This window comes from Ursus arctos, unplaced genomic scaffold (genome assembly GCF_023065955.2).
Source record: "Ursus arctos isolate Adak ecotype North America unplaced genomic scaffold, UrsArc2.0 scaffold_14, whole genome shotgun sequence".
In the NCBI taxonomy this organism is placed as follows: domain Eukaryota; kingdom Metazoa; phylum Chordata; class Mammalia; order Carnivora; family Ursidae; genus Ursus; species Ursus arctos.
The window spans coordinates 12,308,662-12,324,574 of NW_026622808.1; the positions used below are offsets into that span (position 1 = coordinate 12,308,662).

Genomic DNA, 15,913 nt, shown 5'->3' on the forward strand with positions numbered 1-15,913 from the left:
CTTCCCAACACTATGCCTCCTGTGTCACTGACGGCCTGACCACACTGGCCAGCCCCTGGTACAACACTGCATCTCGGTGGCGGGCAGCAGGCCTGCCTTTCTCCTGCAGACCCCCCTAGACGAGCTTCCGACAGTCTGCATTGGCTTTCTGAGGCTCCCGGCCAGCACCAGTGTGACGCTGGACAGGTCACTCGCCCTCTCTGACCCTGTCTCCTTGTTGGAAAATGGGACGTGGTGCAGCACAGATCAGAACCCAGCCCTGACGCCGACCCTGGCACACCTGTGTTCTGTGCCCCACGCTCCTTCCACTTTCTGCTCCTAGGAATCCCTCCTGCCTGCCTCCTTCAGGGGTCCAGGTGTGGCTGACCCAGCCTCCAGCTAGCAGGACCCGCGACCAGGCCTGGCCAGTCAACATCTTCATTTCACCCTCCCCCCACTGACCTAGGCTGGACGAATCAGACACAGACCCAGAATTTTCAATGGAAGCCTGGCTGGGGTCGCTGGGCCATTTGGTCACCCCAAGGGGACAGCCGGCCTCAGGAGCTCACACTAGGGCACCTCCTCTCCCATCCGAGGATTGCCGTGAGGAGCCGGCAGGGGCCATGCCTTTAGTCCGCTGACCGGTGCACAGTGGGTGCTCAATGGACATTAGCTCATGTCCTAACAGATTGTGGGGGAGGGGGCTTGGCAGACTTTGTGAAGGAAGAAATTTCCAGCTGGCTTGGTTGGTTCTTGGGGATCTCCCACTAGGGAGGTAACCCAAGTAAGAGAAATGACCCTGCCTGGGCCAGCACGGAGCCAAGAGCCTCATGGTGCTTGTGGAAGAGGGTGGCACTGGTGTTGTGCATAGGCGATAAGGAGGGTTTTGGGACACAAGCCTCCTCCATTCGACCAAGTCCTCCCTCAGGCCAGGGTCTCCCAGAGGGAGGGAAGGAAAGGGCTCCCCCATCAGCGGTTCACTCCATCAGTATGTGGTTAGGCCTGCCTCATCAGCCTCCCCAAGGGTGCCTCCCCCATCAGGCTAGGATTCCCAGTGGAAAGGGTTGGGGCCCACTTCCTCAGACCATGGGGAGGGAGCTAAAATTCCCTCATCGGGGGGAGACCCAGAGGGAAAGAGCTAAACCTCCCCCAAGAGACTGAGGAGTCTCATAGTGAAGAGGGGCCTAAGCCTCTCCCCTCATACTAGCCCCTCTTTCAAGGTGTGAGCTAGGCCCTTCCCCCAGACTAGGGACCCCTATAGAGAGGAAACTGGGTTACCCCCAAGAGACTGAAGAGTCCCAGGGAGGGGGGCCCCAGAGCCTCCCCTATCAGGCTAGGGAGTTCCCCCATCCCACCCTCACCAGCTTGCAAAGTCCCAAGGGGAAGAAGGCCGGGCTGCCCCCAGCAGACCACGGGCTGCTAGTGCCATGGCCTCCCCCCTCAGGCTGGGCGGCCCCCACATACGCATGTCAAACAGATCCTTCTTGGGGCTGTCCTCCAGCTGCAGGGCCTCCGGGGCGTCCAGACCCTGTGTGTTGACATACAGGTGGTCCTCGTAGTCTCTGGGGCCCTTGGCGTCAGCCTGCACGTAGCCATCCCCCGGTGGGCCTGGGGAGTGCAGGGGGAGCAGGGGGTCAGCAGGGGGAGCCCAGGAGAGGGGAGCAGCAGGGACCCCACCTGGGAGCCCCACCCACACCTGTCACCCTCCAGGAAGGAAGCTGTAGCCTGGCTTGTGCAGCAGCATCTGGAGTGACCCCATAAATGTCCACCCAGGGGCTGCAGGGCATAGAGCGCCAGCCCCGGGGAGGGGCCGTGCCACCAGGCAGGACGGTGGCAGAAAGCCTCATGCTTGTGTTAAATGCCCACATCCAAACACAATCTCGATGAAACTGTTCTCCCTGTAAGTATGTTATCCACACGACACGTGGGTCACTTGATTCTGTTTCTGTTCTGTTTTAGGGTTTCCTCTCTTCTCTTCTTAATTGTGAGTGTGTGAAGCACTGCCATGGTTCAAAAGCCACAAAGACGGCAAAAGTTATCCTCGGAGGAATTTCTCACTTGGGTCCCTGAGGCGCCCCACTTGGATTCTGCCAGATCCTGACCAGTCCCCTGGCCTCGCCCATGGTGTCCTACCAGGTGCCAGGGGTTTGCTGGGCTGAGAGGCAAGAAACGGCATCTGCAGGACGTTAGTTTCCATTTCTCGTCTTTTGAACAAGGTTGAGCTTCCCTTCCCAGGTTCAAAGGGCATTCATGTGCATTTTTCTCAGAACTGTCTATTCATATCTATTTTTTTTTAAAGATTTTATTTACTTATTTGACAGAGAGACAGAGAGAGAGGGAACACAAGCAGGAGGAGTGGGAGAGGGAGAAGCAGGCTCCCTGCTAAGGAGGGAGCCCAATGCAGGACTCGACCCCAGGACCCTGGGATCATGACTTGAGCAGAAGGCAGACGCTAATGACCAAGCCACCAGGGGCCCCTGTCTATTCATTTCCAAACATCACCATTTTTAATCCTTGGTAGAGAAATAATGATGTCAGTACACTGCATGGCCATATCCAGCCCAAGGGCCCTACAGTTATGCCAACTACATCTTTCCCCTCGTGGACATGTGAACTCACATGTCAGCTCCAGTGGCCCTCCGTGGACACGGCCAAGTCTGCTAACCTCTCTGTGCCCCAGCCTCTTCCTCTGTGAAATGGGGAGAGAGGAGTAGCTCCTTTACAAGTCAGGCTGAGGATTAAAACCTTAGAACAGTATCTGGCAAAAGTTATGATTCAGGGGCGCCTGGGTGGCTCGGTCAGTGAAGCGTCTGCCTTCGGCTCAGGTCATGATCTCAGGGTCCTGGGATCGAGTCCCGCATCGGGCTCCTGCTCAGCGGGGAGCCTGCTTCTCCCTCTGCCTGCCTCTCCCCCCACTTGTGCTCGCTCTCTCTCTCTCTCTCTCTCTCTGAAATAAATAAATAAATAAATAAATAAATAAATAAATAAATAAATAAATATCTTTTTCTTTAAAGTTATGATTCAATATGAGTGCTGACAATGTGCCGGCCCCCGGTGGCTGATGTGGGCACAGAGGTCTCAGCCCAGGCTTCCCGGGACGGGACGCATGGAGGAGGCACAGATTCCCCAGCCTCTCACCGTCAGGGCCAGGGAAGAGGGAAGAAGCCGGGTTATAGGAATCCAGACTGAGAGAGAATTCCTGGCCATCGGAGCATGAACGGCCTGGTAGGCGCTCTCCGCTGGAAACCAGGGAAGGCATAACAAGGAGCGCTGGCAGCTCGTGCAGAGGACTGGGCTGGGAGACGCTGGGGAGCCCTGGGAGTCGGGTGACACAGGGCAGTCGGCCCGGGTGCCAGGGCCAGATCTTAGCTGGGCACCTGTTGGGTGCCCAACGACAAAAGTGGTCTTTAACCATCGTGCTGGCAGTCACGAAAATGCCCAGATTATTTGGGAAGATCTAAAAAAACCCCAAACCCAGCACAGATGTTCACGAGGCTGTGGGGGACAGGCAGGTGCAGTGGGGCTGGTGGGCGAACAGCCTCACAGCCGCCGGTAGTGCGACTAACAGGCTCGGCTCGTGGCTGTGCCCCAGCTCGGCCTCCGCGGGACAGACACACGGCTGAAAGACCCTCCGTGCAGGGCAAGAGAGGGGGGGAGCTCGCAGCCCTTCAGAAGGAGCTCACTGCGAGCAGGACCAGCACGCCTCGAGGGCCATCATCTCTGCTGCTTACCGATTCTGAAAGGAGACACAAATGTGCCGGGGGCGGGGCGGGGGGGGGAGCTCCTGGACTGGGGGCGGGGGCAGGTCCCCCGTAATTACGCCTAACGGAGTAAGATGCTCATGGGCAGAAACTCAATCATTTTGTTAAACAAAAGCCCACGGTACCTTGATGGGAGGGCAACTGCTATGTCAGAGCAAACACCTGGAGGTCCGCCCACACGTCCAGGAGTCAGTAGAGGCGAAATAGAAAAGATCCGTCACAGGGTGACAGGGTCCAACGTGCAAACAAGAATGAGGACGTCTGCGCGCACGGACGCAGAACGAGCTCCAGGACGGAGGGCGACCTGGAGAAAGCGAGGTGGATGTGTGCACAGCACGCCACCAGCTGCAAAAACGTGCAAAATGACACACGCGTTTGAATTGGCTTGAAGATACGTGGAAAATTCCAGGAAAATAATGAAAACTGGTAACTACTGACAGTGGCGGCCTACTGGGGAGTGACAGGCAGACAGGGACAGGGGTGCCCCAGCGACTTCTCACTGGATGCCTTCTTATGCTCTGGCATTTTGAACCATGAGAATGCAGTATCTCTCCCCAAAACACAATGAAACTAGTCTGTGCAGAATAAAAAGAGAATGATGTGGTCAGATCTCCTGAGGGCATGGGAAGTGAGCCCGGTCCCACAGGCGAAAGCGAAAAGACAGACAGCGTGGGGAGGGGTGGGGCACCCCCGAGCCCCCAGGGCACCTACCAGTACCTGACGGGCCCAGGTCCCATGGCAGGCTGTGCGTGTCCCTTTGAGCAGGAGATGCCCCCTGAAAAAGAGAGTAAGGGGTTCCCCGGCCATGTGCAAGCCGCCCTTCCCAGCCCAGCACCCAGGCTTCCCCAGCACCCCACCCTCCTGCATGGCTGGAGACATCAGCCAGAGGCGAAGGGAAGCCCCAGCCCCTGGCTCCGAAACGGCCCTCGTTCCCCCACCCACCTGTGCTGCAGCCTTCACTGCCCTCTCCTCTCCTTTCCTGCCCCCTGCCACATGCTGTTCCCTCCGCCTGGATGCCCTTCCCTGCACTGCTCTCCCAGGCAGCAACTCTTCTCCGACAGGGCCCAGCCCCAACACTGCTTCCTCCTGAAAGTCCCCTGAGCACGGAGTCAGTCTCCCTGTCACATACTCCTGTCACTGCCCCGGGATGCCCATTTCATGGCCCTGATGAAACTGCTGATACAATGATTTACTCAGTGCCCAAGCTTGGAGTAGGGCCAGACGCTCTGTGCGGTTTGGAGAAGGAGGGAGGGAAAGGGCGAAGGAAGGCACAAGACCCTCCACCAGGATCAAGGAGAAGAGAAGCAGAAGGAAAGCTACAGGAAGGCCCAAAGACTCAGCTCCTGGGGACAGCCCTGCCGCCCCCCACCCCCGCCCGCAAGGTCCACAGAGGCTGACCTGGCCGAGGGCTCCGAGGGCCCCGAGGGCACAGGGCTGAGTTAGGGTGAGCCTGGAGTCCACCAGCCCACCCAGGGGCGGCTCCTTCCCCGGGATGCTGTTGTAGTAATTGTGTTCCATTTCTTCCTCGTCCCCCCAGGCCGACTCCTCTGGCCTGGCCAGCCTGGGGACAGAGAGCAAGCGGGAGCACAGGCAGGAACCCCAGTACTTGGAGGCAGAGAGAATGGGGGGCCCCCCAAGAGTGTGCCAAGGCCTTGTGGCTTGAGCTTTGCCAGGTGCATGGGACGAGCCAGGCCTAGGGGACTCTGACCCTGGCTCCTCTCAGGCAGAGGGCAGGTGCCAGGAAACGCTGGCCGCAGGGGGACGTGGTGCGCTTCCCAGTGCTTCTGCTAATACAGCAGGTCCTCAAGACAGCTGGTCCGCACCCCCAGGGAGACCAGGGAGAGAGCACACCGGCCGAGCTGCACCCAGAGTCTGGTGCCGCGGGGCTAGGGTGGGGTGCCCTCAGCATTGCACCGTCCTTGCCCTCTGGCCCCGCAATGGCACCTATGGCTCCTGAAAGCAAAACAGGGGAAGCGGCTGGCACCAGGGGCCCCCCCACAGCCCGTGCGAGGTAGAGGTGGCTGCAGATGCCCTCACAGGGGATGGACGCCGGTGTGTATGTGTGTGACACGGAGGCCTAAACCCGTGGGGGAGGGGGCCCAGGCACGCGGTGCGGGGCAGTGCGGCAGACTCACACGGCTGTCTGTCCCTGCGTACTCTGCCTCTTCCTTCTCGGGCACATACCTGCATTTCTAACGCATCCGTGTACTCATTACCTCATCTAGCGAATTCTACCTAGTGTATGAACAGCTGAGTGCAGGGCCCACAGATCTGGCCGCTGCCTGTGCGCGTGCGGCCCAGGAGCTAAGAATGGCTGCTTCTCTTTTAGACCACAAAACTCTCAAATGATTCAGAGAGCATCCAAAGAACAATACTTGGTGACATGGGAAAGTTACATGAAATTCAAAATTTAGCGTCTATAAATACAGATTTGCTGGCCGGCGGCCCATTGATCCTTTTAAACATCCCCCACGGCTGCTCTTGCCGCCGGCTGAGACAGGTGGTCTGGCGCAAAGCCGAAAACACTGACTGTCTGGCCCTCTGCAGAAGTTTGGGCCACCCCCGCCCAGATGGGATGACAGCAGCCGCGGACGCCCCCGCCCCCCCCCCCCCCCCCCGCAGGCCTCGCCTAGGCCAGGGCAGCGCAGGGCGTGTTCATCCCGGGTTTGCAGACGAGGGAACGGGAACGAGGGAACGGAGACCAGCGGCTACGCCGTGAGTGCACAGGGGCGCACAGAGGAACGACAGGGCAAAGCGGGGCCTGGCGCCCAGGGCGGAGGCGGTGAGCACGGGCCTGCGCTATCTCCGGAAGACGGGCAAGCCGGGCCTGGTACCTCTCTGGCGGCACGACCGCCCTGGGGGGGCTGTGCAGGTACTGTTTGAAGCGCAGCTCGAAGGCTTGGCCCACGGTGCTGATGATCCTCTGGGCGAGGCCCTCACAGCACTCCAGGATGTGGCAGGCTGGGGAGGGTTTTCGTTACGTGGCATCCGCGCGGCCTCGGCTGGCTGGCACAGCGGCGCAGGACCCCGCCCGCCCCACCCCCCGGACCTCACCTCTCTGGTTGATGGGATCCTTGGCTACATAGGCCACGTAATCCGTCATGTCCTGCAGAGAGACGGCGGGGGAGGGGTCAGCTGGACCCGCCTGGGCCAACCCGGCCGGGACGCCGGCCCCCAGCTCTAGCAGTGCAGGGGACAGGGGCTCTCAGGGCTGCAGGGGACAGAGGGGACCAGAAATCCACCCCCAGCCCCTGGCCTTACCGTGTCACCACCCGACGCGAAGGAGATGGACTGCATGTGGTGGTTGGCAATGATCTGGCCGGAGAGAGACACGTGGTCACCGGGGAAGGCTCGGCCTGGTCACTAGGCCAGGGCCACAGGGAGGGGACCCGAAGTGCAGCTGGACGGGCAGCCCCCCGGGCCACACGCAGCCTCACACGTGCACACTTGCGATGCCCAACACAGACAGCGCGGCCACAGATGCAGACACTACAGTTACGCACAGACCCACGCCTCTGCGCAGATGCTCACGCAGGGACGGGTCCAAGGACACAACCACTCCCACACACACCAGACACACTCAAGCCCTCTTCACACCCTGACACATCACACTCGGGCCCGCGCAGCCACTCACGCAGACACCTAGGGGTGGCACACTCATCTGGCACACCCAGTGCAGCCCTGCAGGCAGGGAGAGATACAGATGGGACCTGCCGCTCCAGCCTCCACACCATCGCCTGTGTGCGCATTTGCATGCTCATTTACATGTTGGCTCATCTGCACGCTCACTTATGCACGCACCCCTCATTTGCATGCTTGTCTTGTGTGCACATTTGCACACTCATTTCCACGTTCCTCTGTGTGCTCACTTGCCACCATCCCTTGCTGTCCTGAGTGCTCACGTTCCTCCATGACCCAGGGAGCAGCCGATGCCTCCCCAGGTCCTCCACAGATGCCCTGGCTTGGGCTCCCTCCTTTGTGCCCCCACAGCCACAGATCACAGCACTTCCTGGGGTCACGGTGCTCTCTGGACAAATCCTAGAGCTGTGACTTCTCCAGCTCTGTCCCCCCACAGGGGAACATCTGCCTGGGATGTCCTCTGCTCACCTCCCCCTCCGAGCTAGTATCACTGCCTCCAGGAAGCCCTCCATGATCCCCCTGCTAGGTCACAGTGTCTGCTGCACACCTACAACACCCCTTGCCTGGCCCCACGTCCTTTTTGGAATTTGTAATTATTCTCTTATTTTGCTGGTTTGTTTCCACCAGAAGATTCCAAGCCAGGGCTCTCCCTCCGGGCACTGCAGACACCGGGTCTGGGTCAGTCTCTGCAGGGCGTCGTGGGGTCCAGCAGCATCGCCGACCCAGCCCCTCACGCGGACTGTGGCTGCCACGAGGGCAGCTCGGCTCCTGGCTCGGGTGGGGTGTCGCACAGCTCCAGGTGAGCACGCCCACACACAGACCTGCCCTGCGTGGGGCTGGAGACGCGGTGGTGACACTCACCTGGCGTGTGGCAGGCACAGAGAGGTTGAGGCCGTCCGTGGAGATGCTCACAGCGATACTCATGCCCGCGAAACGCAGGTTGCTCTTGCCCAGGATGGAGGCCAGCGCTTTGTTGGGGGCCTGGGGACGGGGCAGAGGGCAGTGCCAGGCCCGCAGGCCTGGGAGCCCGGGCACTGGGGCAGGAGGGGCTGCAGAGGGGCTCCGGCCGGGCAGGGTCCAAGGGTGGCCGTGGCGGTCCCCACGGCTCCAACCACGCCCACCGGCACCACTCGGGGACCACAAGCCCCTCACCCACCTTCCTCTTCCAGGAGCCCCGGACGCCGGGCACTGCCTCATGGAGCCGGTTGATGGCTTCCCTGTGTGGGGGAGGGAGGAGGGGCTTCATGAGCTTCGAGGCGGGGGGGTGCGTGGGGAGGAGGCAGGAGCTCAGAGAGTGTGGGGCTCACAGGAGGGAGGGAAGCTGGGCTGTCTGGAAAGAGGAGGAAGGGACAGAGCCACGGACCAGGGGCTATCCGCCCCCACCCCATTCGTACCTGCAGATACCCCCCCACACCGCCCCTGGCTCTGGCCCTCTGCTCCTCCTTCTCAGTGACAACGCATCCCTGGGCCACAGCCCAACCGCAAACCACAGGAGTCAGATTCAGGGGCACCAGCATAGCCCCTGAGCCTGGACCCCAAGTTCCGTGTGGCCACAGGCCAGTCAAGATCCCCTTCTGTGGCCTGAGAGGGTGACCTCTGCTCTGGGCTCCCCCAGACAGTAAGGAACAGACCACTGTGAAACTGCTAATCCCCCGGGGGGAATAGAATGTCACGGGACCCTGAAGGTCAGACCACATTGGGCCCCCAAAGATGCCGGAGACACGAGAAGGAGCTAGACCCTCACATCCAGCTGGCGGGAAGGCAAAACAGTGCCACACCAGGGAAATGGCCCAGCAGCTCTTCAAACAGCGAGACGTGGGGTCAGCACACAGCCCAGCACCCCCTCCCACCTCCCAGGAACACGCCCAGGAGAAACGAAAACACGTCCACACAAGACCTGTTCACAGAAGCACAAGTCATAACAATCGCCAACAGGTGGAAGCCAGCCAAGGGTCCACTGACCCGTGAACAGACACACACACACACCGTCCCCCACGCACGGGCATGTGATCGGCCGCAAGCAGGAGCGTGGCGCCCACCCACGCTGCCCCGGGGATGGACCCGAGCCCCCAACACTCAGGGAGGGAACCAGACACAGAAGGCCCCGTGGCGTGTGAGTCCACGTGTGTGACACGTCCAGAACAGGCTCCTCCACGGACGGGAAGGGGGCTCGCGGGGGCCGGGGGCTGGGGGGAAGGTGGGGAGTGACGGCTGTTGGATATGGGGTTTCCTTTTGGGCTGATGGAATGTGCTGGAATTAGGGAGGGAGTGGCTGCACAACTCTGTGAAGAAACCAAACACATCGAATTGTGCACTTTAAGTGGGTGAACTGTTTGGTGTGTGAATTACATCTCAGTAGAGTGTCACTATGTCTACAGTGAATGGACTAACTCCGTTTTCAGGTGCTAAAAGGTGTCGCTTCCTTCTGTCTCAGCCCTGGTTGTACCATGCCTCTTCGTGAGGGCTCCTGGCAGCTCAGCGCATCACGAGATCAATGTGCTTCCTCTGCGCCAGCAAAAGCAGGGAGGACACCAGAGATGCCATCCCTGTCCTGGACGGGCTCCCAGCCCCTTCCAGCCCTGACCTGAGTCCTAACCGGGAGCCCACCAGCGCCCGCGGGTCCCACGGCCTGCTGAGGCGTCTCTCAGCACCCCTGCAGGGGACCAGGTGTCTTCTCCCCTTAACAGAGAGAACCCAGGGTCTGGGGAGCAGGGGCAGCTGAAGGGCAGGACAGAGCTGGGACTCAGACCCCTGTGCCCCCCCCAAGGCCATTCTAAGTCCATGCCACACTGTTCCCCACTGTACGACAGGAGGGAAGGTCACTGCACCTGTCATCCTGGATCCCCAGCACAAACTGTCTGAGCCTGCCAGCACCACCTCTCCAGAGCCTCACATCTGCCCTCCCCCAGCTGCCCCGAGTCCTGGCCCCCGGCCCCCAGCCCCACAGCAGCCGGTCTCAAAATCTCACCTGGTCACCTGGGTGCGGGTGTTAAAATCCAGAGAGCGCATGGAGCGGAGGACTTCAATGCAGCCCATGTACTAAGGGAAGAGAGAGCGAGCGGTTAGCAGGCAGGCCCCAAGCACCAGCCCAGAAGAGCCCGGGGCGGGGTACACGTGAACCCAAGCCCTTCCTCCAGCAAGTGATTCACTCTCTTCTCTTGCCCCCACTGGGCTGAAGCCCTGTCCTCTGTGCTTGGCAACATCCAGCCTTGCTGCCCCAGGGCCTTTGCACTTGCTGTCTCCCTGCTGCTCCCTTTCCCTATCAACCTGCAGACTGGTTCCTTTCCCATCTGGAGGCTCAGCGTCACCTCCTCAGAGCCACCTTCCCTGACGCTAAGCGAGTGGTTTCTTGGAAGCCGGTTGATCCCTGCAGGCTCTGTCTGCTGTTGGTTCTCGCTTTCTGTTCCACTAGAGCGTGAAGAGCGCCAGGAGGACCAGGACGGTGAGGCTCTTGCTCGCTGCTGCGGCCCCGAAGCCCAGCACAGGGCCTGCAGGCAGACGGGCAGGGAACCACCTGGCCCATGAAACCCAACGCACTGACTATCTGACCCTTTCCAGGAAAAGTGTGCCAGCTCCTGCCTAGGCCGCCATCCCCACAGAAAGGTGCTGTAGTGTCTCCGAGAGACGGTACTGAGGGACAGCAGAGGCGGCAACAGCGTCAGAGCTCCAGGCTGCTTCGACGGCTGCCAAGGGCAAGGAGCAGGGAGCAGCTCCGGGCCGGAAGCCTCGCTCCAGCTGGCGTCCGTGTGCGGGGGCTGGCTGGCGCCAACAGCCTCATGACAGCACCTCTCCTGCTTGGAACGTGCACGTGCAACGTCCAGAACAGGCAAACCCAGACACAGAGAGGCGGCTGGCAGGCGCCAGCAGCTGGGGGAGGAGAGGGGATGGCGGCTAACGGGAACGCGTTTTTCTGGGACAATGGAATGTTCTGGAACTAGATAGTGGCGATGGTCGCACGACCTTGTGAATGCACTAAATACCACTAAGTTCTATGGACACTTTAAAATACGTAATGGTTGGGGCGCCGGGCCGGCTCGGTCGGTGGAACATGCCACTCTTGATCTCAGGGTCACGAGCTCAAGCCCCATGTTGGGCGGAGACCTTACCTAAAACAAAACAGAATGGAGTAGACTAGGATAGGATAGGGTAGATAAGATAAATAAAGTAAAACGGCTCATGGTTAACTTTGTCGTAAATGTTACCTCACTTTTTGAAAAATCATAAACACACACACTTTGACCTTGAAAGTCCACTTTGAGGACTTTGCCCCACAGACGCACCAGCCCCGGGGCTGCTGGTGTGCACCCAAGTCGCCGTGCGGGGTGGCCCACGTCCCGCCCTCCCCACAAGGCTCTGAGCCTGCAGGACCAGAAGGGGAACAGTGGGCAGGTGTCTGCTGCCCCAAACAGCCCCAGCGGGTCAGCGCCCGCGCACCCCCTTTGCCCCCAAGCTCCCCCTTGTGCTGGCCCCAGGGGCTGGCTCCCTACACCGGGCCCTCCGCTGTGAGTCCTGCCCCCCGCCCCCGTCTCCCTTCAGGTACACCCTTTCGCACACACCCTCCCTTCCCGCCAGGACCTGCAGCACTGAACAAATTAGCAAGAAACTAGAGACACCCTAAAACTCAACACATCCAGTCGTGTGAGATTGAATACACGACCCAGTTCAATTCCAATTGCCCCTAAACAATGAATATTGTCTTAGTATAAGTATGTCCCAAATAGTGCACCAAAAATTATTGGTGTTCATTGGAACTTTTCATTTAACTGTGTACCCTGTCTTCTTGCTAAATACAAGCAAATCACAGTTCTTGGAATGGAAGAGTATGCATTCGTAAAAAAGACAAGAATTGTTTTTATGTATTTGTATGAGATTATCTCCAAGCTCTATCATTAAGTAGCAAAAACATGGTCGCAAGTCATTCCTCCCCCCATCCAAGCCCTTGAGTTGGCCACGGGACTTTGTTTGGGCCAATGGGATGTCACCAAAGGTGACACAGTTAAGGTCCAAAGGACACTGGTGCCCTGCAGCTTGTCCCCTCACTGGTCTCAGGTCCCTGCGACCCTGCCAGGCCAGCCTGCTCTATGAGGACAGAAACGTGGCCCATCCCCATTATCCCAGCTGACACTGGCCAATGGCCATGTGAATAAAGAGACCGTCAGCCCCAGCTGACCCATAGAGCCAAAAGAAATAATAAACATTTGTTGTCCTGCACCAGACTGTGGGATGATTTGTACATGGTGACTCCTAACTGAGATAGTGACCAAAGGGAGAATAGGAGCAAGCCAAGCAAAGACCCAGGCAAAGGGAATGGCAAGTACAAGGCCCAGCAGTGAGAACAAGCATGGAGAGGCCACAGACTAACTCCAGTATAGCCAGAGCAGAGAATCAAGGAGCAGAGAAAGATGACAGGGCACAAGCAAGGAGACTGCAGGGTCCTAGGGCTGTGATGAGGGGCTGGGTTTCATGCTGGGTAAACTGGGGAGCCTTGGGAGACTTTTAAGTAAGGGAGTGAACAGATCTGTCTCAGCTCTTGAACGGATGATGGATGGATGGATGGATGGATGGATGGATGGATAATGGACGGATGATGGATGGATAGGTGGATAGATAGATAGATAGATAGATAGATAGATAGATAGATAGAAGATAGATAGATGATAGATGGATGGATGGATGGATGGACCATGGATGGATGGACCATGGATGGCTAGATGATTAATGGATGGATAAGAGAGATGGACTGATAGAAGGATAGAAGGATGGACCATGAATGGATGGATGAACAGGTAGATGGATGGGTGGACAAATGGATGATGGATGGATGAACAGGTGACAGATGGACAGATTGATGGGTAGGTGGACAGATGGTGGATGGGTAGATGAATGGGTGGATGGACAGATAGATGGATGGGTGGACAAATGGATGATGGATGGATGAATGATGGATGAATGGAAGGATGATGGATGGACGGATGAACAGGTGATGGATGGACGGATGGGTGGACAGATGGGTGGACAAATGGATGATGGTGGACAGATGGACAGATGGATGGGTGGACAAATGGATGATGGACAGATGGATGATGGATGGATGAACAGGTGATGGATGGACAGATGGATGGATGGGTGGATAGATACAAAGATAGATGATAGATAGATGCATAGATGGATGGGTGGATGGACGAAAGGATAGGTGGATGGATGGACAGATGGAGAGATGGATGGGCATGGCCTCCATGCCAGGCATGCGTTAGACATGTGGGACCTCAAAGGGAATTTGCTGTAGTCCCTGCTCCCAGGAGTGGATTTTCTCACTGAAAGGACAGCTTTGGTGGGACGCTGGCTGCCCAACAGCTGTCTTCCGTCCAGCTGAGCATGTGTCTGTGGAGTGGGTGTCAGTGTTCTAGGCCCAGGGTGAGGGGTTCTGATTCCCATACCACCCCGGGGCTCACCCTACTCAATGTCCAGTCCTTTCTAACTGTGCAGCCGGAATCCTCAGTGAGCCCCCAGCCCCTGCTTGGACAAAGGGTGGGGTGCACAACTTAACTGTGTTGGAGAGATGGGAGCTCACACAAGAGGGGATGCAATGGGGCCACCCCAGAGGGCTGGGAGCAGGGACCGCAAACTCAGGTGCCAACGGGGCAAGGCAGGGGAGGCTAGCAGACGGCCAGGGTGAGCTCCCACACACTGAGAGCATACTGCACACATTACCTCCTCTTAATGCACTGACCCACGTCCCCACGCCAGACTGACAATTATCACCTCTCAGGAAACACAGGTCCAAGGAGGTTCAATAAGAGTCACAAGCTTGTAGGTGGCAGATGCAGGATTTGAACCCATGCCCTCAGGTTCTGGAGTCCAACCACTGCACGACCAGAAGCGGGGGCGGGGGCATACACTGCATATTCCAAGCCAGAGGGGCCCACTGCTGCCAGACACCTGATTTTTTTAAAAAAGACACCAGAAATCCAGGGCTTTTGTGTGAAACCTCCTAATTTGTAAATATTGACTAGAAATTGAATTTTTACTTTTAAATAGACGGCAGGGGAAAAAGCTCAGAGGTCAGATTCAGCATTGGGTCTGCCAGCGAGCATGACCTCTGCCCGGGATGCACAACCCACTGGACACCAGCCATGGTGGGTTGGATGCTGCCTCGCTGAAGGGTTTGTCCACCTGCTCACCCCCAGAGCCTGCAGATGGGCCCTAAATCCAAGACGGGGGTCCCAGTAGGACGCAGGTGGAGCTCAGAGTGACCGATCTGCCAGCCGAGGGCTGCCGGCACCTCCAGGACCTGGGGGAGCCTGGACACAACCCTCCCTCACCAGGAGCCCACCCCGAGACACCTGCATCTCGGACCTGCAGCCTCCGGGAGCCAGGGAAGACAACTCTGCCATTGACTTAAGCTGTCCAGTGTGGGGGGATTTGTTACAGCCGCCCCAGGACACTAATACAGAACGTCAGGAGGAGACCCCAAATGGCTCTGTATCCCACCTTTGCACACGCAGAAACAGAGGCAGCCCAGAGCCCACCCTAGAATGCTACAGGGAAGGAGCTGATTTACCCGTGGGGAAACTGAGGCCTGCAGAGGGGAAGAATGGAGCCAAGCTCCCACACAAGCCAGGCCGGAGATCCAATGAGTGCTCAGCTCTCTGCACTCCCAGCCCGGGAGACCCTCCACCACCCACCGACCTCCTTACCTTGTGCCCTGTGGCCCAGACTATTATCTGCTCAACATTTTATTTCAGGTAGTCCCCACCAATGAACATAACTGGGTTTATTTTTTAAGGAGATGGAAGGAAATGACTCAAGTCTTCATCAATAGATGATCAGACCACATAATGGGTCCCCCACGCACGGGAGCGTCCCTCGGCCGCGAGCAGGACCGCGGCGCCCACACGCGCTGCCCCGGGGACGGACCCGAGCCCCCAACTCTCACGGAGGGAACCAGACACAGACGGCCCCGCGGCGTGTGAGTCCACGGGTGTGACACGTCCAGAACAGGCTCGTCCACGGGCGGGAAGGGGGCTCGTGGGGGCGGGGGGGGGGGAGGGGGAGAGGGGAGGGGGCTGAGGCTGACGGGGACGGGGCTTCTTTTTGGGGGAGATGGAACGCTCTGGGATTAGATCACGGTGAGGGTTTCACAACATTGCAAATATACTAAAAACCCCTGAACTGTACAATTTAGATGGGAAAATTTTATGGTATTAAATTCTATCTTAATTTTTTTTGTTTGAAGAAAAGAGGAAGCTGCCTATGGCATCCATGAGCCTGTGGTTGGAGGCCTAATGGTTTTCCTGATGAGACTAAACGTGCAGCGATCATCATGGGAAGTGTCCATCCAATCTCTGCTAAGGCAAGTCAGTGGAAGTTTGCTGGGAACCCGGATGTTTGCGCAGCCTCTCAGTCTCCCTCCCCAGAGAGGTTCCAGAGCAGACACCAGTCTATGGGAAGCAGGGGGGAGGCGGGAACGCTGCGGGCGCCTGGCGGGGGGCACGCGCACAGCTAGGTCTGCAGTGGCCGCACTCCTGGTGAGC

At 58.4% G+C, this 15,913-nt stretch overlaps 1 protein-coding gene across 3 annotated transcripts in view; it reads right to left on the bottom strand.

Moving 5' to 3' along the window:
- Positions 1–15,913, bottom strand: part of SHC2 (SHC adaptor protein 2) — a 29,650-nt gene that overhangs the window by 4,871 nt on the left and 8,866 nt on the right. For 2 of the 3 annotated variants that reach the window (XR_006408002.3, XM_026480822.4), the window contains exons 2-10: positions 10,348–10,418; positions 8,536–8,596; positions 8,241–8,360; positions 7,002–7,055; positions 6,795–6,846; positions 6,575–6,701; positions 5,139–5,301; positions 4,452–4,515; positions 1,444–1,587 (exon numbers count right to left, since the gene is read on the bottom strand). Coding sequence is in view for 2 of the 3 variants with exons in the window: in XM_026480822.4 (XP_026336607.2) it covers positions 1,444–1,587; positions 4,452–4,515; positions 5,139–5,301; positions 6,575–6,701; positions 6,795–6,846; positions 7,002–7,055; positions 8,241–8,360; positions 8,536–8,596; positions 10,348–10,418 (856 nt within the window). In the remaining variant the exon portion in view is untranslated. The remainder of the gene's footprint in view (positions 1–1,443; positions 1,588–4,451; positions 4,516–5,138; positions 5,302–6,574; positions 6,702–6,794; positions 6,847–7,001; positions 7,056–8,240; positions 8,361–8,535; positions 8,597–10,347; positions 10,419–15,913) is intronic. The other variant, XM_026480823.4, reaches the window with a different exon arrangement.